We start from the raw sequence: 26,958 nt of genomic DNA on the forward strand, positions 1-26,958 counted from the left end.
ACAAAATCCAACAAAAGTTTTTGTTTTTTTTGTTTTTTTTTTTTTTATATGCTGCTTACCTCGGATCCGGATCCGGCTGGGGGGAGTGAGCCGGGACCCCCGGTATCACCCCCAGCCCTGTCAAGCCGGTACGTGGGGCTCCCCCACTCCTCGGCGGCCTCTACCAGGAGGAACGGTCCCCTCAGGACCCTACCTTCCCCTGGGAGGCGGGGATTGGGACCAGCAGGCAAGCCTCTGCGGTCCCTTCCCAGAGCACAAACAAAGAAAAACACCTACCGTCCTACCACAAAAGTCCTATTCTTTTTTTTTTTTTTTTAACACCACCTAATAAACTAGGCCCTCAACAGACTGTAGGATTTTGCACCCTCTCCACCTGCTAGGAGACAGAAGAATACTGCCAGACTGTAGGTGGCACCAGCCTATATGTAGGCGGAGTTTTTTGTTTATAAACTTCTGTCTCCATCTGCTAGAGGGGGGGCAAAACCCAGGAGTCTGGACTGATCCTGGTACGTACAGGGAACTGCAGACTGAAAAGTTGTTGAATTTTTTCTTGACGCAGTTTTCTGCCTTTGGGTGTCATCTCCTGACATTTTTCACAAGAGGAGATATCATGTTGTTCACCCAAGCAGCGTACACATTCCAAGTGCGGGTCAGTAATCGACATTGTGCGATTACAGGTCGGGCATTTTTTGAACCCAGACGCCATAATGTCATCGACGGCCGTCAATGACTGAAGAAAATTCAAGCACGAATTTGAAAAATTTTAAAAAGAAATTTACTTCACCAGCCGATGAAGTGTCAAATGAAGTGAGACCCGTGAGGGAGATTTGAAGAAAATATGACTTTTTTAGTCAAAATACTGAGTGGAAACTCAGAGGGCTCCGGTTACCGTGATGCTGATAGCAGCGCGGAAAAAACGAAACTGGAGTGAGACCCCTGTGGCAGAGAATATTATGGCATGCTGGGCATGCTCAGTAGCCTCAGGCTGCCAGTCAAAAGTTTCTAGAAACTTTGACAGAAGTTTTTCCCGCGATAGGGCTCCGTCAATGACGTCACCCATATGTGAGGACTAGCATCCTGCTTGTCCTGGGATAATACTGAGGATTAACAGAGGGTGCACTGCCTTATAAGGAAGCACCCTTCAAAGTTTTCTCTGACTCCATCTGCTGGAAGGGGGACATAACCCACTGTCTGGACTGATCCTCGTACGTACAGAGAAAGAGATATAAATAATTGACTACTATGAGGGCCTTATACATAGTCTCAGTCTCTCTCCCTCTCACACTATGCAAAGCGCTATAATTCTAAAAATTACCCTAAATACACCCTGGGTGTTATGCATGTGATATTATAGCATTTTGATGAATCTAGGGGTAACTTTGCTATCTGGACTGTGTCTGAATATGGACTTCTATGAGGTTATTTAGAGTACTTGACTTATTAAAAGAGGTAATATAGCAGAAAATGGGGGGGGGGGGGGGGGGGGGAATCTGTAAAATGACAGACAGTGGACAGAAGTCTACTGGGAAATATAAAATAGGGGAAAAGAAATAAAAAGATATACCATCAAGTAATATGAAGCAATAACAAACAAATCCAGCTCAGCCTGTTATGCCCAGACGGGATAGACATGCATCACGGATGATAGAAGAGCACTGTCTGTGCTACGATTGTAGTGTGTGGAGAATCTACTGCAAATAACAAAGGGCTTGAGTCACTAAAGCTTTTTCTCCCATTCTATATCTATGGGAAAAGACCAAAAGATTGCTCAGATCTGGTTTCACAAGTCTATCAGCTTATCCTACGTGCTTATGGAAATTCATGGCAAAGCACGAGATCCTGAGTATTTAAAGAGAGTTGAGTGCAGTAACATGTAGTGAGCTTTTTCATTGGGTAAAAGAAGAGTTTACCGCAAACAGTTTAATCCTTTCTTACCATTCATGGCTGAGTAATTAATAGAGATGTGCATTCGGTTATCACGAATTAGGCAATTGGCCTCTGTTGGAAACAGGATGCTGGGCTTGATGGACCCTTGGTCTGACCCAGCATGGCAATTTCTATGAAATTGCCTAATTCGTCATGGGTCGGAGGCCCCGAACCCTGAAATGGATTTTCCCTGAACTTCAGTGAAAATTTGTTTTTCGGGTTTGTACGGGGGGAGGGGCACATTTTTTTTTTTTTTAATAAAAAACCATCCCAAGCATCAAAATTTACTATAATACAACCCCCCCCCCCTCCACCATCCCGATCCCTCCCCAAGTGCCGTCGGGTCTACCTCGCATCAAAATGGCGCAGATAGCCTTTGACCTACTATGTCACAGGGGCTACCGGTGCCATTGGTCAGCCCCTGTGACATGGTAGGAGCAACGGATGGCCAGCGCCATCTTGTGCTCCTACCATGTGACAGGGGCTGACCAATGGCACCAGTAGCCCCTGTGACATAGTGAGGGCAAAGGTTATCGGTGCCAATTTGATTACTGGCAGCCGACGGCCCGAGTGCAGGAGATCGCTTCCGGACCCCCGCTGGACCACCAGGGACTTTTGGCAAGTCTTGGGGGACCCTCCTGCCGGCCATCCATTGCTCCTACCATGTGACAGGGGCTGACTAATGGCACCGGTAGCCCCTGTGACATAGTAGGTCAAAGGCTATCGGTGCCATTTTGATGCGAGGCAGGCCCGACAGCCCGACGGCACGGAGGGAGAAATCGCTCACTGGACCCCGCTGAACCACCAGGGACGTTAGTAGGTCTTGGGGAGGGATCGGGATGGTGGGGGAAGATTATATTTAATGTATTATAGTAAATTTTAATGCTTGGGGAGGGTGTTTTTGAGCTTCGTTTTCCCGTGTCGTTTTTTGGGCCCGTTTCATTTTTCCCCGCTTAGTTTTTTGTTCGTTTTTCCAGAAAACTAACCGAGGAAAAATGAACTTTACCCCAAAGCGTCCAATTCAAAAAACGACACGGTACAAAAATACAAAGCTCATCTCTAGTAATTAATTGTTTAATGGTGAACCCAAAAATAATAAACCATTCTCTCACACGTAGCCTAGCAAGGGCCTTGCATAGTGGCAAAATGTATCAAGGAAAATATTAGCAACTTGCATCACAAATAATACACCCAAAGATACAAAGATTTGGGCCATGCAAACTCTGGCTCAAAATGTTGTGGTTAGTCAGACATAGTTGCTGAGGCAAAGCATTTTACGGCAACCATCTGCAAGCCTGCAATCAAGATACTTCAGGAACTTTTTTTTTCTTTCAGAGCGTTCTTCTGCATTCCTACCTGGTGTGCCTTCGGAAGTTTTAATCCCCATCCTACAACAATACTGAGCAATCCCATAGTCTGCAATCTTGGCAATGACTGCTGCATTGGGATAGAGGGTGAAGAGCAGGACATTATGAGGCTTTAAGTCTCGGTAAATGATCATGGCCGAGTGGAGATACCTGGAGAGAAAATCCATGCTCATTACAGTAAAAGGACACTCAACCTGGGAAAGCATCACAAAATATTCCACATTTTACACAAACTGTGATTTTGTGTGTGTGTGTGTGGGGGGGGGGGGGGGGGGGAACTTTTAGAAAGCACAACTATTCTATAGACCTGAACCTGAAAAAAGGCTATAAAATAAAAAAGCACCACATGATGTTTCTGCAACAGAAAATAAATTCCTTGCCTCAATAATAGCTTTACTGCCATGACTATAGAGGACTTCAAGAAGCAGATCACAGTGCACTACCAGATTTATTATATGTATCACGGCAACTTACATATTTAAATCCAGGTGAAGCTATCCTTTATTTGTGCACAATGGTGTAAATTTCTCTCTCTTTACATGTCAGTTTTTAATGCCAGACAGACCCTGAACATGCCGCTGACTCCTGCTCTAGCACTAGGTTTTATAACTACTGAGATCCATATTTAGTGCTATTTGTCTGGCGAAGTTCAGGCTTAGCTGTATGGTTGGATTTGAAAATCTTGCTGTGCTGTCTGGCCCCAAGATACTCATATAACTGTTTATCTAGCTAAAAGTTATCCAGCTAACTCAGGGGTAGGATGGAACATTCCAGAGTGGAATGCACTATCCGGCCAATTTTCGGCATTACCTGGCTAACTTTAGGCCTTCCAAAGTATAGTCTTAAAGTTAGCTGGTGGTATAAGCATGCTGCTGAATATCCCAGCTAAGCTAGCCAGATAAGTTTATGTGGCTAACTTTGCTAGCCAACTGAACATGGACCTCGCTGTCTCACAGAAAATGGGGATATTAAAGACTGAATTCTGACCCTGAATTTTCTGTATCCCTCAAACCCTCCATATTCATGTCAGGTCACCCTGCTACAAAATGAGAACAAGAATTGTGGAAAAGCAGTATACATTATGGGGGAAATTTTGAGTAGACAGGATAATTTCTGCTTAAAAGGTCTATACCTGCAGATGTTACATCTGTTCTTTCTGTGGGTTTCAAAACAGGTGTAAAATAATGCACCTAGCTGAAAAATGAGACCTATGCAGGTTGTTTTCCTCCCCTGAGGTACACATGCCCCAGGAAGCACCTTCTTGCACCTCTGGCTAACTGTATGCAAAACGTCTATGCACGCTTTCAGCAGGTAAAGCAAAATTGCTTACCTTGTAATAGGTGTTATCCCAGGACAGCAGGATGTAGTCCTCACATATGGGTGACGTCACTGAATGGAGCCCAGCGCAGGAAACCTTTTTGTCAAAGTTTCTAGAAACTTTTTGACCGGCCCTGAAAGGCCACTGAGCATGCCCAGCATGCCATGATATTCTCTGCCACAGGTGTCTCTCTTCAGTCTGGTATGTAGCAAAAGCGTTAGCAAAAATAAAGTAATAAAGGTATGAGGCCCAACTCCGCGGGGTGGCGGGTGGGTTCTGTGAGGAATACATCCTGCTGTCCTGGGAGGACACCTATTACAAGGTAAGCAATTTTGCTTTATCCCAGGACAAGCAGGATGCTAGTCCTCACATATGGGTGAATAGCAAGCTAGAGGCTGAGTCATTCGTGGTGAAATAACAGTAAGTATTGTTGGGATTGAGTTAGCCGAAGATCATAGTAAGTTGGAGTTGGGATTAAACTGGAAACAAGTTCTTTAAGACAGATTGTCCATAGGCTGAATCTTGTCTTCCTTCTTTGTCCAAACAGTAATGAGCTGCAAAAGTGTGAAGAGAACTCCATGTTGCGGCTTTACATATGTCAAGGATTGGCACTGAATGATAGTGTGCTACTGAAGTTGCCATTGCTCTTACTGAGTGTGCCTTTACTCGCCCTTGGAGAGGGAGGCCTGCTTTTTCATAGCAAAACTATATGCAATCTGCTAACCAGTTGGAGAGTATGTTTACCCACTGCTTTACCCGGTTTGTTTGGATCATAAGATACAAAAAGTTGAGTGGATTTTCTGTGGACTGCAGTACAGTCTATATAAAAAGCAAGTGTACGCTTGCAGTCCAAGGTGTGCAAGGCTGTTTCTCCTGGATGGGAATGAGGCCTTGGAAAGAATATGGGTAAATTTATGGATTGATTCAAGTGGAATTCCGTAACTACTTTAGGAAGGAATTTTAGATGTGTACGTAGAACCACTTTGTCATGTAGGAACTTAGTATAGGGTGGATATGTTACAAGTGCTTGTAACTCACTAACCCTTCTAGCTGAGGTAATGGCTGTGAGGAAGATAGTTTTCCAAGTGAGAAATTTAAGATCACAAGAATCTATGGGTTCGAAAGGGGGGCGCATGAGTCTTGTTAATACCACATTCAGATCCCACTTTGGGACAGGTGGTCGAATTGGTGGTTTAAGGTGAGTTAAACCTCTCATAAATCTGCTTACGAGAGGTTGTGTGGAAATAGGTGCATCTCCCATCTTGTTATGGTAAGCAGAGATTGCATTTAAGTGTACTCTTATAGATGAAGTCTGGAGACCAGATTCCGAAAGGTGGTATAAGTATTCTAGTAGAAAAGTGGTGGGGCAAGTGAAAGGATTTATGTTCTTTTCGGAGCACCACAAAGTGAACCTCTTCCATTTAGAAGAATAGTTCTTTCGTGTGGAAGGTTTACATGAAGCTATAAGCACTTGAGATATATGAGATGAAAGATTGAATGGTTGTAATATCAAACTTTCAACATCCATGCTGTCAGGGATAGGGATTGAAGGTTGGGATGTTGCAACCAAACCTGTTCCTGAGTTATGACAGTGGGAGCTACTCCCAGACGAATTGGATCCCTGACTGAGAGGTCTAGCAGCGTGGGGAACCATACTTGTCGAGGCCAATATGGGGCTATGAGTATCATGGACCCTTTGTCCTGTTGTAGTTTCACTAGAGTTTTGGTTATGAGCGGTATTGGAGAATACGCATATAATAGGCCTGAGTTCCAAGGGCGAGCAAAGGTGTCCTTGGCTGGCTGATTTTTCTGTTTGTGTAGAGAACAGAATTTGTCCACTTTGTGATTCAGATGTGACGCAAAGAGGTCTATTGTTGGTTGACCCCAACGTTGAAATATCCTGGTCGCTACTGCAGGATCCAGGGGCCATTCGTGTGGTTGGAATTGACGACTGAATCAAACCGCTACTACATTGTGAATGCCTGCCAGATAAGTGGCTCGTAGAAACATTGAGAGATTCAGGGACCAGCCCCAAATCTGTGCAGCTTCTTGGCAAAGGAGGTATGAGCCTGTGCCTCCCTGTTTGTTGATGTACCACATGGCTACTGTGTTGTCTGTTTGGATTAGAACAGTCTTGTGTGAAAGGCAGTCCTTGAACGCATGCAGTGCATAACGTATAGCTTGAAGTTCCAGAAAATTGATTTGATATGTTGCTTCGAGTTTTGTCCAAGTCCCTTGAGTGTGGAGATTGTCTACATGAGCTCCCCATCCCAAGGTGGATGCACCTGTAGTTAAAGTAATCTCTGGGACTGGTTGTTGGAAAGGTAGGCCTTTGCACAGGTTGTCTTTGTTGGTCCACCAAGGTAGAGATGATCTTAGTTGGTGGGTCACTTGAATTGGATAATGAAGTGGTTGAATGGCTTCAATCCATTGTGATCTTAAAGTCCATTGGGCAACTCGCATGGCAAGTCTTGCCATTGGTGTAACATGAACTGTGGAGGCCATGTGACCTAGCAGTATCAGAAACTGATGGGCTGTGGTTTGTGTCCATAAGGAAATGGAGTTTGCTAGTAGACTTAGGGCATCTGCACGTTCTATAGGTAGAATAGCCTTTGCTAGATCTGTGTTCATCTCTGCTCCTATGAAGTGAAGCTAATGAGTTGGAGTGAGATGGGATTTTTGATAATTGATGAGAAACTCCATGGAGTGAAGTAGAGCAACTGTTCGAGTGAGAGAAGTTATTGCTCCTTGTTGAGATGGACTCTTTATGAGCCAGTCGTCTAGATATGGGAAAACATGGACACCTTCTTTGTGCAAGTGTCCTACTATGACCGCTAGACATTTGGTGAAGACTCTGGGAGCAGACGCCAGTCAAAATGGTAGAACTCTGTATTGGTAATGTTGATGGTGTACCGTGAAGCGCAGGTACTTGCGATGAGGAGGGTATATTGCAATATGAGCGTAAGCATCTTGAAGATCCAGAGAACAAAGCCAATCTCCTGCTTGAAGAAGTGGAAGCATGGTGCCTAGAGAAACCATCCTGAACTTTTCTTTCTTTAGAAATTTGTTGAGATTTCTGAGGTCTAGGATGGGACTTAGGCCTCCGGTTTTCTTTGGAATGAGGAATTATCGGGAGTAGAATCCTCTGCCCTGCTGTGTATGGGGCACTGGTTGTATGGCCCTGGATCTCAGAAGGGTGGATAATTCTGCTTGTAATTGTTGGAGTTGAGAATTTTGTTGTGGGCAGGATTTTGGTGGAAATTCTGGAGGAATTGAGGTGAAATTTAGTTTGTATCCTCGAGAGACTATGGAAAGTACCCATTGATCTGATGTTATGTTTTGCCAATTTGTGTGAAAATGAGATATTCTTCCTCCCACTGGTAGATTTGGCTTGGGATTGCAAGGTTGGGTCTGTTCTCTGGTCTTTGTTTCAAAAGCCTGTTGCAGGGCCTATTTGTGCAGGAGGTTGTGGATGAGCAGGCCTGGATTGTCTGGTTTGAGAGCGTTGTGTAGGTCTACTGGATCTACCCCTAGAAGTGTGTGGGTAGTATCTGCGTGGCCTGTAATAGGAACATCTATCTCTTCGTGGAAGACGACAAGAAGACTGATTAGTAGGCTCTTGAGGGGTTTGAGACAGCTGACATAGAGTCTTAGTGTGGTCCTTAAGCTGTTGTACAGCTTCTTGTATTTTGTCCCCAAACAGATTGTCACCAAGACAGGGCAGGTCCACAAGTTTGTCTTGTACCTCAATTTTGAGGTCAGATGCTTTGAGCCAGGCCCATCTGCGAGCAGTGATTCCAGCTGCTGCTGTTCCGGAAGCAGTCTCAAAATTATCATAGACTGCTCTTACCTCATGTTTGCCTGCTTCCAGTCCCTTTGTTATTACAGCTTGTGCAGGCTCTTGGAACTGGGTGGGTAAAGAGGTTATGAACTCTTCCATCTGCTTCCAGAGGTTCCTCTGGTATTGAGTGATGTAGAGTTGATACGCAGAAATTTTTATTTATTTATTTATTTATTTTTGGTTTTTATATACCGGAAGTTCCTGTATAATATACATATCACTCCGGTTCACAGGTAACATAGATAACTATCGCCTGGATGGCGGTGTACATGGAACATATCGAACAAGTAAACTATTATAAAGCAGATTACAAAATAAGATCAACTTAGCAGATTACAAAAAAAGATCAACTTAGAACACATCAATAAAGCAAATAAATATTACATTACATTATTGCTGTGAGACAGGAGGGTTGTCATTCTTCCTGCTCTTTGCTCTCTGGGAAAGCTTGTAGGAAGAGCCAAGTCTTGAGTTTCACTTTAAAAGTAGTATGGCACGGCTCAAGGCGAAGGTCTGGTGGTAGCGAGTTCCAGAGAGACGGGCCTGCTGTGGATAGTGCGCGTTTCCTCAGGGAGGATTTTGCAGGTTGTGTGATCATTCTGTTCTGGTATGCCCTTCTAGTCGGCTTTTTGGAAGTGTGTAGCTGGAGCTGGAAGGTTAAGTTGAGTGGAGAGATGCTATGTAGGGCCTTATGAATCATCATGTTGGTTTTGAACTGTATCTTGTATTTAATGGGAAGCCAATGGAGATGCTGGAGGATCGGGATGATGTGGTCCTTTTTTTTGGCATTGGTGAGAATTCTTGCTATGGCATTCAAGACCATCTGGAGGGGTTTGGTGGTACAGGCGGGAAGGCCCGGAAGGAGTTAATTACAATAGTCCAATTTCGGGAGAATGATGGCTTGGAGTACTGTGCGGAAATCTCTGTAGAGTAGAAGTGGCTTTAGTTTCTTTAAAACTTGTAATTTAAAGAAGCATTCTTTTGTAGTGTTATTTATGAATTTGTTGAGGCTGAGTCTGTTATCTAGGAGTACACCCAGATCTCTGACTTGAGGTGAGGTGGTGTATCCAGAGGTGTCTGGAGAATTGCTGGAGGTGGGCGGGGCAGATTGTTCAGGTGCTATTATAAGGATTTCGGTTTTGTTAGTGTTTAAAACTAGGTTGAGGCTGGCGAGTAGATTGTTGATGGTTGAGAGGCATTTATTCCAATAAGACATGGTTTTGTGAATAGTATCCGTTATAGGGATGAGAATTTGTATGTCATCCACGTATAGGAAGTGGATTAGATTGAGGTTAGTAAGTAGGTGACAGAGTGGGAGAAGATATATGTTGAAAAGGGTGGGGGAGAGTGAGGATCCTTGTGGTACCCCCATTTTGGATTGAATGGGGTGAGACTCCTTGTTGTTTATCTTGACTTTGTATGTTCTGTTCTCCAGGAAGGATTTAAACCAGTTGAAAGCTGCTCCTGTAATGCCGATGTCTGTTAGCCGTTGTAGGAGGCTAGAGTGGTTCACGGTGTCGAACGCAGAGGAGAGATCCAGAAGTGCGAGGAGGCAAGGTTGGCCTTTTTCCAGATTGAAGATAATGCTGTCCGATAGTGTGGCTAATAGCGATTCGGTGTTCTTTGTCTTCCGGAATCCAAATTGGTTAGTGGTGAGGATATTGTTGTCGTCAAGGAATTCTGAGAGTTGTCTGTTAACAACTTTCTCCATAATTTTAGCTAACACAGGAAGGTTTGCTATAGGTCTGTAGTTAGCAGGATCTGTGGTGGGAAGGTTGGGTTTTTTGAGGAGAGGTTTGAGCATTGCCAACTTCAGTTGGTTGGGAACTTGGCCTTGGGCGAGAGAGCGGTTGATGATATCTGCAACTGGTTTGGCAATGATGTCAGGGATTGAACTCAGCAGGTTTGAGGGAATATGATCTAGAGGGTGAGAGGACGGTTTTATCTTCTTAAGGATGTTTACTATTTCTAAGGTGGACGTGGGTTCAAGAGTTTCGAGCGCTGCTGTGTATGTGTTAGGTTGTAGAATGGGTGCTATTGATGATTGAGGGCTGTGGCTGCTTGCATAGCTTGTGTGCGGAGATGGCCCTTTGAGAGGGGCTACGAGTGTGGTGATTTTGTTGTCAAAGAAGTCGGCTAGTTCATTGGCTTTTTTAAGAGCTTGGTCATCTGGTATGCTAGGTCCGGGAGGTTTGGTGAGGGCTGAAACATAAGAGAAGAGGGCTCTTGAATCAAATGAGAAGTGGTGTATCTTTTTGGAGAAGAATTCTTTCTTGGTTTTGTTGATTTCGTTTCTATATGAGTTAAGGCATGATTTTGGTGCTCAACATGGAACTCTGGTAGACGTTTTTACCTAGTGTATCCAGGAATCTGTGCTCCCTGCCTGGTGGGATGGATGAGTGTGGGCGCACACGTTTAGATTTTTTCTGTGCTGATTCCACCACTACAGACTGGTGTGGTAATTGCTGTTTGTGGTAGCCTGGAGCTGGTTGGACTATGTAAGTAGTCTCCACACGTTTATTCACTGCAGGGGTAGAAGCTGGGTGTTCCCAGATTCGTTTTTGGAGATCTAGTAAAACCTCATGTACTGGTACCGCCAGTACTTGTTTGGGTGGATCCACAAACTGTAGCACCTCAAGGGTTTGTGCTCTTGTGTCTTCCTCTGCTGTAAGTTTAAATGGGATTGAGTCAGACATGCTTTGTATGAATGAGGAGAAGGAAAGATCTTCTGGGGGTGACTTCTTTCTTCGATCAGGAGAAGAAGGGTTAGACATGAACTCCTCTGAAGAAAATTGAGAGGGTTCATCATCCCAGGAGTCTTCTGAATCTTCTCTGTAAGGTGATTTTGGCATTGGTTTAGGTGGGAGCTGGAGTCCTGAAGGACAAGGCTGTGGGTCATCGATGAAAACATCTGCAGACGTAGTATGTGGCCTAACAGGTGGTAAATTATCAATCACATTTTGGTACCTTTGTAAAAGGCGTCGATAAAAGGCCTCATCTTGAACTTCTGGAGGTTCCAGTGCAGGTTGGCCCGATGGTAGCGGGGATGCTGTCGATGTCGTCGTCGGTGGATATGGTACCGATGGTGGAATATGTGCAAAGAGTGATGTGGATGGTGTCCCGAGCCTCGGTGTAGTGGTTATGAAACCAGTCGAAATCCTGGGCGGCAAGAAGGATGCCGTCATCGGTGCTACCACCGGCATCGGTATTATTACTGGCATCGATCTTGGGGGCATCGGAACCGATGTGAAAGTTATCTGCATCGATGCTGGAGGCATCGACACGGACAGTGTCGGCATCGACAGAATCGTCGGAATATTTTGCTCTTTTAGAGCTTGTAGAACCGCTTGTCTTATTAATGTAGACAATTCAGGCTGTACAATTGGTGAAATCACCGATGGTGTACGCGGTGGCGGTACTGAGGTGTCCATCGACGAAGTGGTTGGAATCGGTGACGGCGAAGGCCCAGGCATAGAAGGAGCCGGTGTTTCCTGCTGTCTGGGCCGCTTTGGCATCGATTCATCCTGGGACATCGATGGCGATGTTTGGATTTCTGGTGTTCTGCCGATTTTGTCGATAGTACAGAGGATGGAGAGGACGGGCGATCACTGGAGCCATCCGGACACGGTTTTTTAAGCAAAACCCTTTTGGTTGCTCCAGCCGGAGACGACCTCGATGATTTTGAGGGAGAAGGGATTAGCTGAAGAGAAAACAGATGCTCCATCTTCTCTTGTCTGGCTTTCCGTCCTTTTACTGTCATTTCTGCACATTTGGGGCATGTACTGACATCGTGTTTTTCTACGAGGCAAAGTACACGCTCCAAATGCGGATCAGTTATCGACATGTTTCTATTGCAAACGGGGCACTTTTTGAATCCCGTTGCCATTTTGGAACCGACGGCCGTCGATGGATGCGAGTGTGAGGGAAAAAAATTCCGAAGAATATGAGAATGAAAATATTACTCACCAGCCGGCGAGCTTGAGAGCTCCTATGAGAGAGAATATCAAGAAAACTATTGACTTTTTCAGTCACAAGAATTGCGAAATGCGAGGGCTGTAGTCCCGCGATGCGAACGGCAGCGCGGAAAAGCGAAGACTGAAGAGAGACACCTGTGGCAGAGAATATCATGGCATGCTCAGTGGCCTCTCAGGGCCAGTCAAAAAGTTTCTAGAAACTTTGACAAAAAGGTTTCCCGCACTGGGCTCCGTTCAGTGACGTGACCCATATGTGAGGACTAGCATCCTGCTTGTCCTGGGATAAACAGTTTTTTCTTTTTTTTTTTTAGTGGACTAGATGCCTTTGGAAATTGTCCACACAGATCATGGGTAAGATTCAATGGCCCTGTTCACAAAAGCCAGTTACCTCAAGCCATCTGCAACATGCAGAGCTATCCGATGTTGAAGAGTTCTAGTTAAGCTGGTACTCTCTTGTTGAAGCATGCTGTCCAAAGACCCTTTGGGGGCAAGTTCCATTACTAACATCCTTGGACGAACACCAGCAGCCAACAAAGACACCAAGCTTGGGTGGTGAAGGTGACTGAGCACTGTAAGTTCCTGTGAATTTCAAGGTATTAGCTGAATAAGGTGCAGTATTAATGGAACACTCTGGCAAGGCTTTCCATTTCATGGTAAATTATGCAGAAATTAGCAATCTGGACAGTCTTTAGCAGTTACGATTAGCATTTTAAACCTCCTTCTCTATCTATTATGAAAGACAATCAAATTCCTGAGACCCTTTTACTGCGGTCTCACCACTGCTTTCAGCTCTGACAGAGCACCATGCTCAGAGCTTCTCTTGCATTTTAATTTGTGAGCCTTCGCATGGGTGTGTGGAACATCTAAACATAATGGAACAATTTCCTTCCCTCCTACAGGTTTAAAGATAGATAGTGGCCTCGCCATTATTAAAAAACAAAACAAAACAAAAACTATTGGGCCAATTAAATAAGACATGAGTTAAAAAAAAAATAGCAAGTCCTGATGCAGTAAGCTAATGGTATGCTAATGCATCAGGAATTTAGAAAAAGTGCACTAATTGGCTAATGTTCACATAAAAATGTGCACACAAAAGGTTACCACACACAAAAATATTTATGCTCATAAACCAGGTTTTCTGGCCATAAAACGACCTCTGCACACAAAACTCTTTTCTGCGCATAAAACATGATTTATGGGCAGAAAAAAGGATTTGTGAACAGAGCATATTTGCTGCACACAGATCGAGTTTTGTGTGTATAAAACAGATTTTGTGTGCAGAAAGCAGGATTTATGCACAAATCAGGTTTTCTGAACATAAATCCGGAGAACAGGAACCCTGCACCATGACTTCAAGATTCAGCCCCACAAACTAACACTTGGCTGCAGGAATTTAACTCCACCTGTGACCAAGGGCCTAATTCACGATGCCTTGGAATTTTATCACTGGAGGTGCAAAATATTGCATGGGGGAGACAGATCCCTTGTTTTGCCACTCTCATGAGAAAAGATCACAGCGGGTTGTCTGCAACATTTTTTCTCGTGGAAAAATTCTACGAGAAAAATATTACTGTGAAACGGCAATAACGTGTGATGGCAATGGGGGCTGCCATCTTCTATACAGGCCAGTATCGGCCCTAACCTACTCCCTAAAGTGCCAAAATCCACCCCCCCGGGGTTTCTGTGCAGACCCCTGCAAAACCTCCCATCCCCATCACTTTTCAAGGAAGCCCTCCAGCAAAACAAACAAAAACACAAGGCTGACAGTAATGCCCCGCCCTTTCCCCCCAAACCCTTCTCCTTTTGAAAACTATCTCCCCTTCCCCAGTTCTAGGCTCACCCCTCCAAGGGCTTCCCAGCCCCCTCTCCCCCCAGGATCCCTGCAGACCCTCCCTCATACTTTATCACAAGTCCCTGGTGCCTAGCAGCCCGTCCCCCCGGAGTCACCCTCATACCTTTACATGAACTCCCTAGTATCTAGTGAGGCCCAGAGTCCCAAATGGCGTCGACCAGCCCGGATCCCAGAGGGCACGCTAGGCTCCTCTGGACACTAAGGATTTCATCTAAAAGTATGGGGGATCTAGGCTGGGGTCACATCATTAATTAAACTGCATCCATATATTTTCCACTTGATCAAGCCCTGTCTGTGTATTGACTGTGGATCAAGTCACGTGTGGGATTGATGTGGGCAGGGAGGAAGGGACGAGCCTGGATGGGTCACAGCTGACCCCCAGTTGTTGCTGTTTACATCATTTAAAAATAGCCTTAGACTTTACTGAAAGCTGCTATCCACTAGAGCTTATAGGTGAAGGGACCCCAGCCATTCTAAACTTTCTAATATTTCTTAGTCACACATGGCCCGATTCAAACTCTGGTGGTAGAAAAAGAGAAAGTAGTGAAGGAAAATCCAATCTTTGGTGTGAGAAATAAGCAACAGCTCTTAGGGCTTGAACTGGGCCTCAGGGTCTACTCAGCTAACAGCACCTGATGTGGCTGTAGTTGTTATTCCATAGAATAAAAGCTGTTTCTTCTTTGCTGTACTGAGTGACCATGGCAATGAAGTTACCAGCATTACCAACTTGCAAAAAAACATTAAGTTGCAAAACATCATACTGGGGTTGCCACATCATTTTATTTATTTAGATTCTTGGGTTAACTCAACAGCTTGATCCAGTCCTGGTTTTGCACTGTTGCAGATCTTGGCTTGTGATGTTCTGAGGGAATATCCGATGGATAGATCAGAACTACAAAACCCATGCGTGTGACGGGCCAAAAACCAGAAACTGGATCAGCCCACAGTTGACCAGGTGGCAACATGACCTGAAACCCATTAAAGAAAATGTCTTACCTGTCTCAAAAGCCTGGGAGAAGTGTGTCTGTTAAAAATCTTAACAGCCACGTCATATCCTTGATAAGATGCCCGATACACCGACCCAAATCCTCCATCACCTATTGAGATATGAAACTAAATCCTGTAAAACCACTATTACAGTTACAGCCTACAAAATATCAGCTGCCTCCCATCTTGTCAAGAATGCTTCTATTCGTGGTCTTATTCCAGGGTCTCCTTTCTTTTTTGTCCCAACTTATTTAAATTTTTTATATTTTTCTAATCAAAGGGATGACTCGCTTATTATGGCCATGTCCCATGTAAACAAGGTCTCCTTTCCTGCTTCTATTTACAGCTATTTATATCAAAGCTACGGAGTCTGGGTATATGCCTAAGTTTACTTGCTTATCAGGCAGGCAATTTTGTAAAATGCCAATTCTGCATAAAAACACTCTTTAACCCAGAGAGGTCCCTTTGAAAATTACCCTCTCTATGTAAAGCAGATTGCATGAATGAGTTTGTATGAGGATCAGCACAGCAGCAGATTTTGCTTACAGCATTAGCTTAGTGGAGGACTACGGCAGATATTTAAATGAATACTGAAGTCAATAATAAAAAGCCCCATGAGGCATGAAATTCCGTTAAGGCCAAGTGGAAATGGATTTCCCTAAGAACTCAGAGGGGTAGAAATTCAAACAGCAGTTCTAACTTAGCCGCACAACTTATGCTGTGGCTGTTGAATGTAGACGCATATTCAGTGGCTGCTACTTAACCACACAAGCTATACTTATACAGCTAAATACCACCAATGAGTTTTGAATATTGACCTCAGAGTGGTCAACAGGCTACAAAGAAAATTGGACATGTTTCTGAAGGACAAAGGGCTGGGTGAGTCCAACAGCGTCATTAAACCAGGAATAGACAGCCAATCAGTTGGATTTTCAGGCTATCCCTAATAAGTATGCAAGAGAGACTTGCATGTAATTGAGGGAATGGAGGCATGCAAATCTTTCTGTCATGCGTATTCCATAGGGATATACTGAAGACCTAACTGGTTGGTGGCCCTTGAGAACCAGAATGACTCATCCCTGTTTTAGAAGCGATTCAGGGACTTAAGCCGATTTGGGATTGGAAAGGAATTTATTTTTGCTGCTGCAGAGTCGAGTTATTGTTCACTTTTCTCCACGTTACTAATAACGAGATCCTTATTAATCAATTACAAAGTGGGATATTCAACGGCCCTCTGGCTTTCTTTCAATCTAAACAGCTACATATGCATGATCATTTTTTATTTATTTACTTTTTACTAAATTGAGGTGAATATTTGAAATTGCTTAGTCTGATATCCCACAAAAAAGTGACAACATCATCATGACACCCTGAGTAATTTCCTTTAATGCATCTTAATACCATACCAAAAGAATTAGTATAATTCTCATATGCACTATTGGAAAAGTGTTCTTTTTCAAATTACATCTCTTTAATATAAAACAAAGTGATGAACTGCCCTATGGAAACTCAAAGTACAAACAATATTGTATAAAAAAAACATAAGTCTTTTACATTGCCAGTGAGCTCACCACCACTTACAGTTTGGAAACCACATCAATCGAGAAAAAATATTCTTACCCAACAGAAATTCAGGCGAGTCATCAAATTCTAATGCGTCGCTATTTAGCATAATATTTCTAGGCAAATCAGCCAATACTAGATCAGGCGCAATCTGAGATATTGGAATTGTTAATTTTGGTTGATCAGGATTCACCAAGAGGTCTCCTATGAGGATAGAGAACAAGTACATTCCTCAGCAGTATTACTTGATATGTATCCTAATGAACCCTACATGCACTTTAACAGACCAAGTATATGTTCCTATAGCATACATTTCTAAGTTCTGGAAGGTGATAGAGACAAAGACTAAAGGCCAAAGACTAAAAACAAAAAATTGTACAAAAATAAGCCCTACAAGTCAACTTGGTTGTACAGTTTTGAAATACAGCAGCTTTTGCCCAAGGATTTCATTTTTAAATAACTTGTTAGAAAAAAAAATCATGCAAACTCTTGTGCTTGAGTCAGAAGTACATTAATGAAGTTCCGACCAGAAGCTCAATTAATCATCTTTTTCCTCCTTCGAATGCTCCAATAACCAGCACAAAGCTTTAATTTCATGGTTGACAATATCCTTGAAGACCATGACCATATGAAGGCCTCAGAATCTCTCAGAATGGATGGGGAAAATCATTATTATAGAATCAGGAGATGTAGTAGAGACTGAGGCTCTGGTCACTGTTTCTCCAATCCCTGGGCCATCTGCTATGGAGACTGATAGGAAGAAAATAAAGAATGAAAGATAGAATGAAAAGAAAGCCATCCATTTTCAGTTTTCCAAGGATCTCCGTGCTGTTAAAGACTCCACAGGGAGCCTAAATGAGAAGCTCAATCAAATGGATTTGTGGATAACAAAAGTGAAGTAGACAGCTAGCGATCTGAAGGACTGGGAGACTGATATGGCAAATACTGTACCTGAGCTCTATAAAAGGAGTGGCCTCACTTTCAGATAAAGTGGATTTAATGGGGTCAGAGAGATCTGATCTTGATATAGATTTGTGTACAGAGATCTTTCAAGCAGGCAAAAGTTCTCCAAATTTGAGTCTGGGCAGAGTGCACAGAAGCCTGGGGGGAGGGGGGTGGTGAGCAGCAGCTGCCAGCTCTTTTGCTCAGGTTTCATAGGTTCCAGCGAAAGGAGTGGACACTACGAAGAAAGAGAGAACTGGGGCGAGCTATGTTATATCAAGGGCAGCAAATGTTTACATACACAGATTATAGCTGCGAGACAAGGAAATAGAAAGAAGTCTGCTTTTCCTGCTGTTTGAAAAAGATTATTGCAGGTAACTTACCCTGCAAAACTTAAAGTACAGGTTAAGGGCATTTGGCCTGCTTTTTCAAGCCTGGATAAGGTTATGAAGTTCTTGGATGACTTGGAGAAAGATGGTGCTAACTTGGGGAACATTGACCAGCAGGGCATGTGAAGGAAAACTATGCATTCACTTATGTACCTCTCATGATTTATATCACCCTTCTAGTGAGATCAGGGCGGTGTACAAGAAAAAAGCACAACATTGCATAATCCACAATATATAACAAAAAAAGACAAATATCCAGAGACAATCAAAAAACAGAATACAAAAAATTAAAACAAAAAAAACTGCTAGGAATGAGCTCAGAAAGGGCCCCTCGATGGGAAGCCTGAGGCACGAAGGAACACACGATGAGAAATACCAGAAGTCCACTGAAAAAGAGTATCTCAAGGACAATTTTGAAAGGGAGCCAGCTGGGTAAATCACTAGGGGCTGAAAAGTGCTAAATCAAGCTGCCCAGTTTCCCAGGATGACCCAGGTGTAGCCACAGGAAAAAGGGACAATTGCAGAGGGTGGGGGGGGGGGGGGGAAGAGTTCAGGGCAGCTACAGTACATACGTGCATACTTTCCCTCACAGATCCTGCCTGCAATTAACGCAACCAAAAAGCCCACCGGAGCCTAGGTACTGGCAGACCTTGCAGAAGCAAAATTTTCAAAAGGAAAGAGAAGATATTAAGACACTAAAGAACATGGGAGGTGGGAGGAAGCGAGGGAAGTGGAAGAACAGTGGGCTAAACTAAAAAGGAGCTCGAGGAAGGGCGAGATATCTGTATGTCGGGAAAGTTAGAAGTCAGAAAAGAAAACTGGTATGGTTTTCTGAAGAGATGGCTGAAAACATAAGGTCCAAAAGCCTGGCACTGAAAAAGTACAAAGGATCAGAAAAAGAACACAGGAAAGAAAATCTAGTTAAGCTGCAAGAAGTACGAAAAGAAGTCAGAATGGCCAAAGCACAAATGTAAGAAAAAAAAAACCAGCAAGAGTATCGCAAGGCAACAAAACTTCCTTCAGGAATGGCAGTTAAAGAAGGAAGGCCAGAGGTGGTGCTGTAAGAGTGAGGGGAGATGAGCTGCAATGTGAGGAGAGAGGAGAGGAAAAGAAAACAGAAATGCTAAATAAATACTTTTGTTCAATTTTCACTAAAGAATTGGTTGGAGAAGGACCATTGATAGGTGTTAAGGATGCATACGAGAGCAGAGCAGATAACGACACTATTTATGGAAGAACGTGCCTGTGTGCAAGTAGCAAAACTGAAAGTAGACAAAGCCGTGGGAGTTGAATAGGATGCACCCAAGGATACTAAGGAAGTTCAGAGACGTCCTAGACACTGAAGGACCTCCTTCAATAGATCTTTGGAGATGAGCATGGTCCCACAGATGAATGAGGTCCCACTTCATAAAAGGGGTTAACAGAGAGGAAGTTGGAAGCTGCAGGCCTGTTAGCTTTTAGCAGAAAATTTGATGGAGACTAATAGTGGACTATCTACACTCCAGTGAATTGCAGGATCTGAAACAGCATGGTTTTATCCTAGCAGATCATGTCAAATGAATCTCAATGATTTCTTTGATTTGTTGACAAGAGAATTAGATCAAGGACATGAACTGAATATGATTTACTTAGATTTCAGCAAAACGTATGATACTGTACCGCATAGAAGGCTCATAGATAAACTGAGCAGCCTGGGGTTGGATGGCAAGGAAGTAGCCTGGATTAGAAACTGGTTGCATGATGGCCAAGAGAGTAATGGTAAACAGAATTTACTCTCAGGAGAGAGAGGTGAAAAGTGGAGTGCCTCAGGAATCGGTCCTAGGGTCTGTTCTGTTCAATATCTTTGTCAATGATATCACAGATATGTTAAAAGGAAAGGTCTGCCTTTTTACAGATGACACTAAGATCCACAATGTGGACAAAATGAAAAGTGAACTAAAAGTATAAGGCAGAGCTTTCCAAACTTTTCATGTTGGTGACACACTTTTTAGACAAACATAATTTCGGGACGCAGTAATTCAGTCTACTAGCAAACCAGAGGTTAAAGGTTAAACAAACGAAATGTATTTTGACAATTTATTATGTTTCCTTAAATATATACATAATAAAATGTTTCACGACAAAACCTATCTTGTGAAAAACTTTCATTCATACTAAAAATATATAATATTCCAAGATTAATGTTATTGTTCTAATTTATGAATAACAATAATAAAACAAAGTTATTGTGTTATTCAATTTACCTCTTTAATGAGATATATGAGCTTGATGGGATGAACACAGCTTTTGAATATTTGGTGTTAATAAGAAAGTCCAAAGGGTCTTCTGCGTAATTTTAAAAAGCTGGCCAGTTTCACACTATAAAATTATTTGATAGACTCATTCAACTAATTCTATATGGCTATGAGAGTGAAGTCTGGAATTTATAGGAAGGGACAGAATGTCAATATAATTCCTGCACCTCCAGTTCTGTAACTCTGTGCATCCACTGAAATTCCCCCAAACAATGGAGCTTGGATGTTTCCCTTACAGTTCATCATACTAAAAGATATTTTCAAATTCTGGTGTCACCTCACAGTAACAGCAGCACAAACACCTTCCACTGCCAGGCACATTGTGAACTAACACAAAACCTCGCAAAAAAGACACTCAAAATCTATACTGCAATCCCATTGTAACACAACAGCAATAACACCAACGACTCAAACAATAACCCTACCTTTGAAAAAGCAAGGGTAAATACTGAGGAAACAAAACAAACCAGATTGCTATAGATACCTATGCTAGCAGAATCTCTCATCACAGTCACACACACAGAGCAGAGATAGACCCTCACCAAATACAGAGTACAAAATAAAGGAGCACAAATTAGACAAAAACTGAAATGGAAACCCCAAGAAGCCAGACTCTGTGTATTAACAATGGAAAAACAGAACCACCATTCCTCATAAAACAAATAAAATCAAGAAACATAAAGCATCAGTTATAATAGTAAAACCATACTAATAAAAGAATATTTTAAAACTACTGATAAATAGAATTTCTATTAATTAAAATCATATACATTTTTTACAATTTCCCAAATACCAATAAAATATTTAAAAACAGCACACATATCAAATAACACCCAATAATTAAAACTAATAAGGATTTTAAAAAGCCCCTACTGTCCATATGTGGGAGCTCTTGATTTCCAGTCACCCAGATATTGTCAAGGATTAGGAGGTTATCCTCTCTCTCTCACACATACTCACATGTCCATTCTCTCTCACACATACACTGTCACATACATACATATTCATGCTCTTATACCCACCATAACTTCTCGCTCTCACAGACACTGACACACTCTCAGGCTCTAAGACACTCTCTCCCCCTCCACACATCCCCCCCCCCCCCCCCCCCCCCCCCCCACACACAAACTCTTACTCCCCTGGATTTTCTCATACACACTCATGCTCTCACTCTCTCTGACTCCCTCACATACACACAAACACACACACCCAGGCAAGCTCCCAGTCATTCTCACACACTGAAACTGACCCCCAGACAGGCTCCCATTCCTTTTCACACCACTCCCTCGCCATCCTCAGGCATGCACACATTCATTCTCACACACACAGACCCCCATGCAGGCACCAATTCATTCTCACACACACACACATACACCACACACAGGCATGCACCATTCTCACACATACAAACCCCAGGCAGACTCCTATTCATACACATGCACACTAAAGGCAGACCCCCTCTCTTTCTTTTGCCAGCAACCTCGGAGCCTCTCTCATTCCTCTACTGCCACTGTCACTGATGCCGCATGGCTATTTGGGAGGCGCTGATTGCTGCTATTGGCACTGAAGCCCATTCTGCTGCCTCCTCTGTGCCGGCCCCGTGGGTTTCCACTTCCTCCATGTTGATCTCGTACATTGTGAGATCCGCATAGAGAAAGTGTTACTCTTGCACATTACGAAAGATTACATGTGCCAATCAGTAAAAAGTAATACTTTTTTTTTTTTTTTACCTTTGCTGTCTGATCTTAGTTTTCTAATCAGTTGGTCGCAGGCTTTTTTGTTCCACCTCCCCTTTCTTATTTTTTTTGCCAATTCCTTTCATATTGTCTTTTTTTTCTATTTCTTTTCTCTCCATCTATCACCTTCCCTCAAATATACAGTCAGGTTCTCATTCTCACATGCTTTCTCTCTCTCACACACACAGGCTCTCACTCCCACATGCTGTCTTGCTCAAGTACAGACTCTCACTGTCACATGCTCTCTCTCATACAATCATTCATACAGTCTCTCTCTTGTACATGCAGTCTGACTCTCACACACCCAAGCTCTCTTCCACTCCCACATGCTGTCTTGCTCAAGCACAGGCTCTCACTGTCACATGCTCTCTCTCATACAATCATTCATACACACAGGCTCTCACTGGCACATGCTGTCTCTCTCACACACACAAATAGGCTCTCACATGCTGGCTCTGCAAACATTCAGGTCCTCACTCCCACACACAATCTCTCAACTCATCTCATACACGCACACAATCTCTCAACTCATCTCACACACGCACTCTACGGGCCCTCAGCCTCTCTCTTACCTCTGGGCTCCTCTTCACGGGTCACTGCAGGATGGGCTCTGCAGCGGCCCTGTTCTTTGCGGGCCGATCCGCGGCAGCGGCGTCCCTGATCTTCACTGGCCAATCCGCGGCAGCGACATCCTTGTTCTTCGCTGGCCGATCCCCGGTGGGGACCCTGCTACAGGGCCTCCTCCTCTTCTCAGCCCGCTGCTCATCTTCTGCACGTGGCTGATGCTCCTCCTCCTTCCTGCCCGTGCGGTTCCGGCAACATTTTTCTTCCGGGGCCACGTGGGCAGGAAGGAGGAGGAGCACCTGCGTGACCTTTTTCTTCGGGCCGTGGTGACATAAGCTCTACCACGGCCCAATGATCTCCCTGCTGTGTGTCTCCGGCACACAGCCCAGCCCAGCGAAACTTCACTGCTCAGCCGCCAGTGGGATGAGGTCCCTCGGCGGCCACACTGGCTCCCACTTGCCGGTGTGTCACGTGCACCGGGCTTGCGTGACACACCGGCACACCTCAGGCGACACACACTTTGGAAAGCTCTGATATAAGGAGTGGTCTAATAGTTGCAAGTTAAGACTCAATGCCAAAAAATGCAGAGTCGTGCACTTGGAGTGTAGAAATAATGGGAACGGTATATAGTGGATGGTGAAGAGCTGATGTGACCAAACAGGCAAGGGACCTTGGTCTGATATAGGAAAATTAGTTCTTACCTGATATTTTTCGTTCCTGTAGTACCAAGGATCAGTCCAGACAGTGGGTTATGTCCCTTATCCAGCAGGTGGAGACAGACCAGAATTGTGAGGATGTCCCCTTAAGGGGAGAACCTGTACACCAACCCCTTCAGAAAACGACTGTCAAAGCATAAAAACAAAGAACCCAAACTAGGGTCAAGCAAGTAACAGTAAAGCTCAACGGAGCAACAATAGAACCCATGGAACCTATACACTCTTGAATATACTTGGTATGGGCAGAAGACCAAGACTTCTGGTGTAATTGCTCAGTAATCTTGCTCCATGCCCATTTGAGAAACTGTGAACCTACAATAAAAGCTTCGAGAGGACAGACATAATAACAAACAGGGAAGGGAGTCTGGACTGATCCTTGGTACTACAGGAACGAAAATTATCAGGTAAGAACTAATTTTCCTTTCCCTGTACGTACCAGGATCAGTCCAGACAGTGGGATGTACCAAAGCTTCCCTAAACCGGGTGGGACCGAGACAGTCCCACTCGAAGCACTTGCCGCCCAAAGGAACCGAACACCGGAGCGTGAACATCCAGACGGTAGTGTCGAGCAAAAGTATGCAAGGATGTCCAAGTGGCGGCCCTGCAAATTTCCTGCGGAGAAACAGCTTGACTCTCCGCCCAAGAAGTAGCATGAGAGCGAAGAGAATGAGCTTTCAGACCCTCAGGAATGGGACGACCTTGACAGAGATAGGCCGAAGAGATCACCTCCTTCAACCACCGGGCAATAGTGGTTTTAGAAGCTTGCTTACCACGGTTGGGACCACTCCAGAGAACAAAGAGATGGTCCGAGAGACGGAAGTCATTAGTAACCTGAAGATAGCGAAGCAGGAGCTGTTTAACATCCAACCGACGGAGATCCCCGCCAGTGGGGCCCGCAAGTTCCACCTCAGAAAATGCTGGGAGCTCTACCGACTGATTGACGTGGAAGGAGGTAACCACCTTGGGCAAAAAGGAGGGCACAGTCTTGAGAGATACCCCAGAATCAGAGAATCGCAGGAAGGGCTCCCGGCAAGACAACGCCTGGATCTCAGAAATTCGCCGCGCAGAGGAGATAGAGACCAAGAAGACGGTCTTAAGCGTAAGATCCTTGAGCGTAGCGTGGCGTAGAGGTTCGAAGGGAGCCACACAGAGCGCCCGAAGGACCAGATTAAGACTCCACGATGGATAAGTGGCTCGAGAGGGAGGACGAAGATGTCGAACACCCCTGAGAAACCGAACCACGTCGGGATGACTCGCAAGAGGGTGACCGTCCACGGGAACTAGGAGAGAGCCAAGCACAGAGACCTGAATGCGGAGCGAGCTGAACAAGAGGCCCTTAGAAAGACCCTTCTGCAGGAAAGAAAGAATCATTGGGACCGAAGCAGAGCGGATAGAGGAGCCTGATTCTGCACAAACAGACTCAAAAACCTTCCAGACCCGTATGTAGGCCAGGGAAGTAGATTGCTTCCGCGCTCGAAGGAGGGTGGAGATAACCTCTTCTCTATAACCCTTGCGCCTCAGGTGTCGCCGTTCAAAAGCCAGGCCGCTAGACAAAAGCGATCGGCCTGGTCGAAAAATACAAGTCCCTGCCAGAGAAGACGAGGTAGGTGACCGAGACGCAAGGGCCCGTCCGATGCCAGATTGACAAGATCCGCGAACCATGGTCTTCGCGGCCACTCGGGAGCTACGAGAATGACCGGACCCCGGTGGAGCTCGATTCTTCTGAGAACTTTCCCCACCAGAGGCCACGGAAGGAACACGTACAGGAGTACGCCCGACGGCCAGGACAGAGACAGCGAGTCCACGCCCTCCGATCCGTGCTCCCTCCAGCGGCTGAAGAACCGAGAGAAGACTCGCTTCCAGAGCTACCAGGGGGCTTCGAGTACCCCCCTGGCGGTTGATGTAAGACACCGCGGTGGAGTTGTCGGAGAGTACCCTCACTGCCTTGCCGCGAAGGAGAGGAAGGAACTCCTGAAGAGCCAGGCGCACCGCCAAGGTCTCCAAATGATTGATGTGCCAGCGAGATTGAGCTGGATTCCAGACGCCTTGAATGGACTGGGAGAGACAAACCGCACCCCAACCCGAAAGGCTGGCATCCGTGGTGACTATTGTCCACTGCGGAGCTTCGAGAGGCATCCCTCGAAGGAGATGCGGTAGGTAGAGCCACCACTTCAAATTGTCGACTGTAGAGGCGGAGAGTGGAAGACCTATCTGGAACTGCTCCGACACCGGCTTCCAGCGTGACAGCAAAGCTTTCTGCAACGGTCGCATATGAGCAAAAGCCCAAGGGACAAGATCTATGGTGGAGGCCATGGAACCCAGGACCTGCAGGTAGTCTCAGGCCGTGGGAGAAGGCAGAGCCACCAGGTTTCGGATCTGCTCGATCAACTTCCTTTTTGCCCAAGGTGGTTACCTCCTTCCACGTCAATCAGTCGGTAGAGCTCCCAGCATCTTTTGAGGTGGAACTTGCGGGCCCCACTGGCGGGGTTCTCCGTCGGTTGGATGTTAAACGGCTCCTGCTTCGCTATCTTCAGGTTACTAATGACTTCCCTCTTTCGGACCATCTCTTCGTCCTCTGGAGTGATCCTAACCGTGGTAAGCAAGCTTCTACGACCACTATTGCCCGGTGTTTGAAGGAGGCGATCTCTTCGGTCTATCTCTGTCAAGGTTGCCCCATTCCTGAGGGTCTGAAAGTTAATTCTCTTCGCTCTCAGGCTACTTCTTGGGCGGAGATACCTTGCCTGCACGGGTGTCGAAGTGGGCCCCCAAGAACTCTAACTTCTGGGAAGGCTGAAGGTTGCTTTTGGCGACGTTTACTATCCACCCGAGGGAGGAGAGAAGAGTTAACACTCGATCCACTGCCTGTCGACAGGAAGCCGCCGACTTGGCTCTGATGAGCCAATCGTCTAGATAAGGATGGACAAGGATCCCTTCCCGGCGCAACGCCGCCGCGACCACCACCATGACCTTCGTGAAAGTATGAGGCGCCGTTGCAAGACCAAAGGGAAGTGCCCGAAACTGGAAGTCGCGATTGAGAATGTGGAACCGGAGATACCTCTCGTAGTCGCGATGGATGGGGATGTGAAAATATGCCTCCTTGAGATCGAGAGAGGCGAGAAACTCTCCTGGACGGACCGCCGCTATAACTGTACGAAGGGTTTCCATACGGAAGTTGGGAACCTTCAGGGCGCGATTGACCCGCTTGAGATCCAGAATCGGGTGGAAGGACCCGTCCTTTTTGGGAACGATGAAGTAAATAGAATACTGGCCGGCGCCAAGCTCCCTCTCCGGAACCGGGACCACCGCCCCCAGATCCAGGAGCCTGGCCAGCGTCTGTTCTACCGTGGCCCTCTTGGACTGCCCGCATGGCGAGAAGAGGAACAGATCCGGAAGGGTGCGGACGATCTCGGGGGCATAGTCGTCCCTGATAATGTTGAGGACCCACTGGTCCGAAGTGATTTTGACCCATTCCTCGAGAAATAAGGACAG

The 26,958-nt window shown here is 45.1% G+C and overlaps 1 protein-coding gene across 2 annotated transcripts in view; it reads right to left on the bottom strand.

The window, feature by feature from the left end:
* The window catches only part of LRRK2 (leucine rich repeat kinase 2), a 584,366-nt gene that overhangs the window by 129,879 nt on the left and 427,529 nt on the right, over positions 1–26,958 (bottom strand). For both annotated transcript variants that reach the window (XM_029617357.1, XM_029617356.1), the window contains 4 exons: positions 16,886–17,032; positions 15,275–15,375; positions 12,815–13,005; positions 3,283–3,443 (listed from right to left, as the gene is read on the bottom strand). In XM_029617357.1, coding sequence (XP_029473217.1) covers positions 3,283–3,443; positions 12,815–13,005; positions 15,275–15,375; positions 16,886–17,032 — 600 coding nt within the window. The remainder of the gene's footprint in view (positions 1–3,282; positions 3,444–12,814; positions 13,006–15,274; positions 15,376–16,885; positions 17,033–26,958) is intronic.

Source organism: Rhinatrema bivittatum, chromosome 9 (genome assembly GCF_901001135.1).
Source record: "Rhinatrema bivittatum chromosome 9, aRhiBiv1.1, whole genome shotgun sequence".
Taxonomy (NCBI): domain Eukaryota; kingdom Metazoa; phylum Chordata; class Amphibia; order Gymnophiona; family Rhinatrematidae; genus Rhinatrema; species Rhinatrema bivittatum.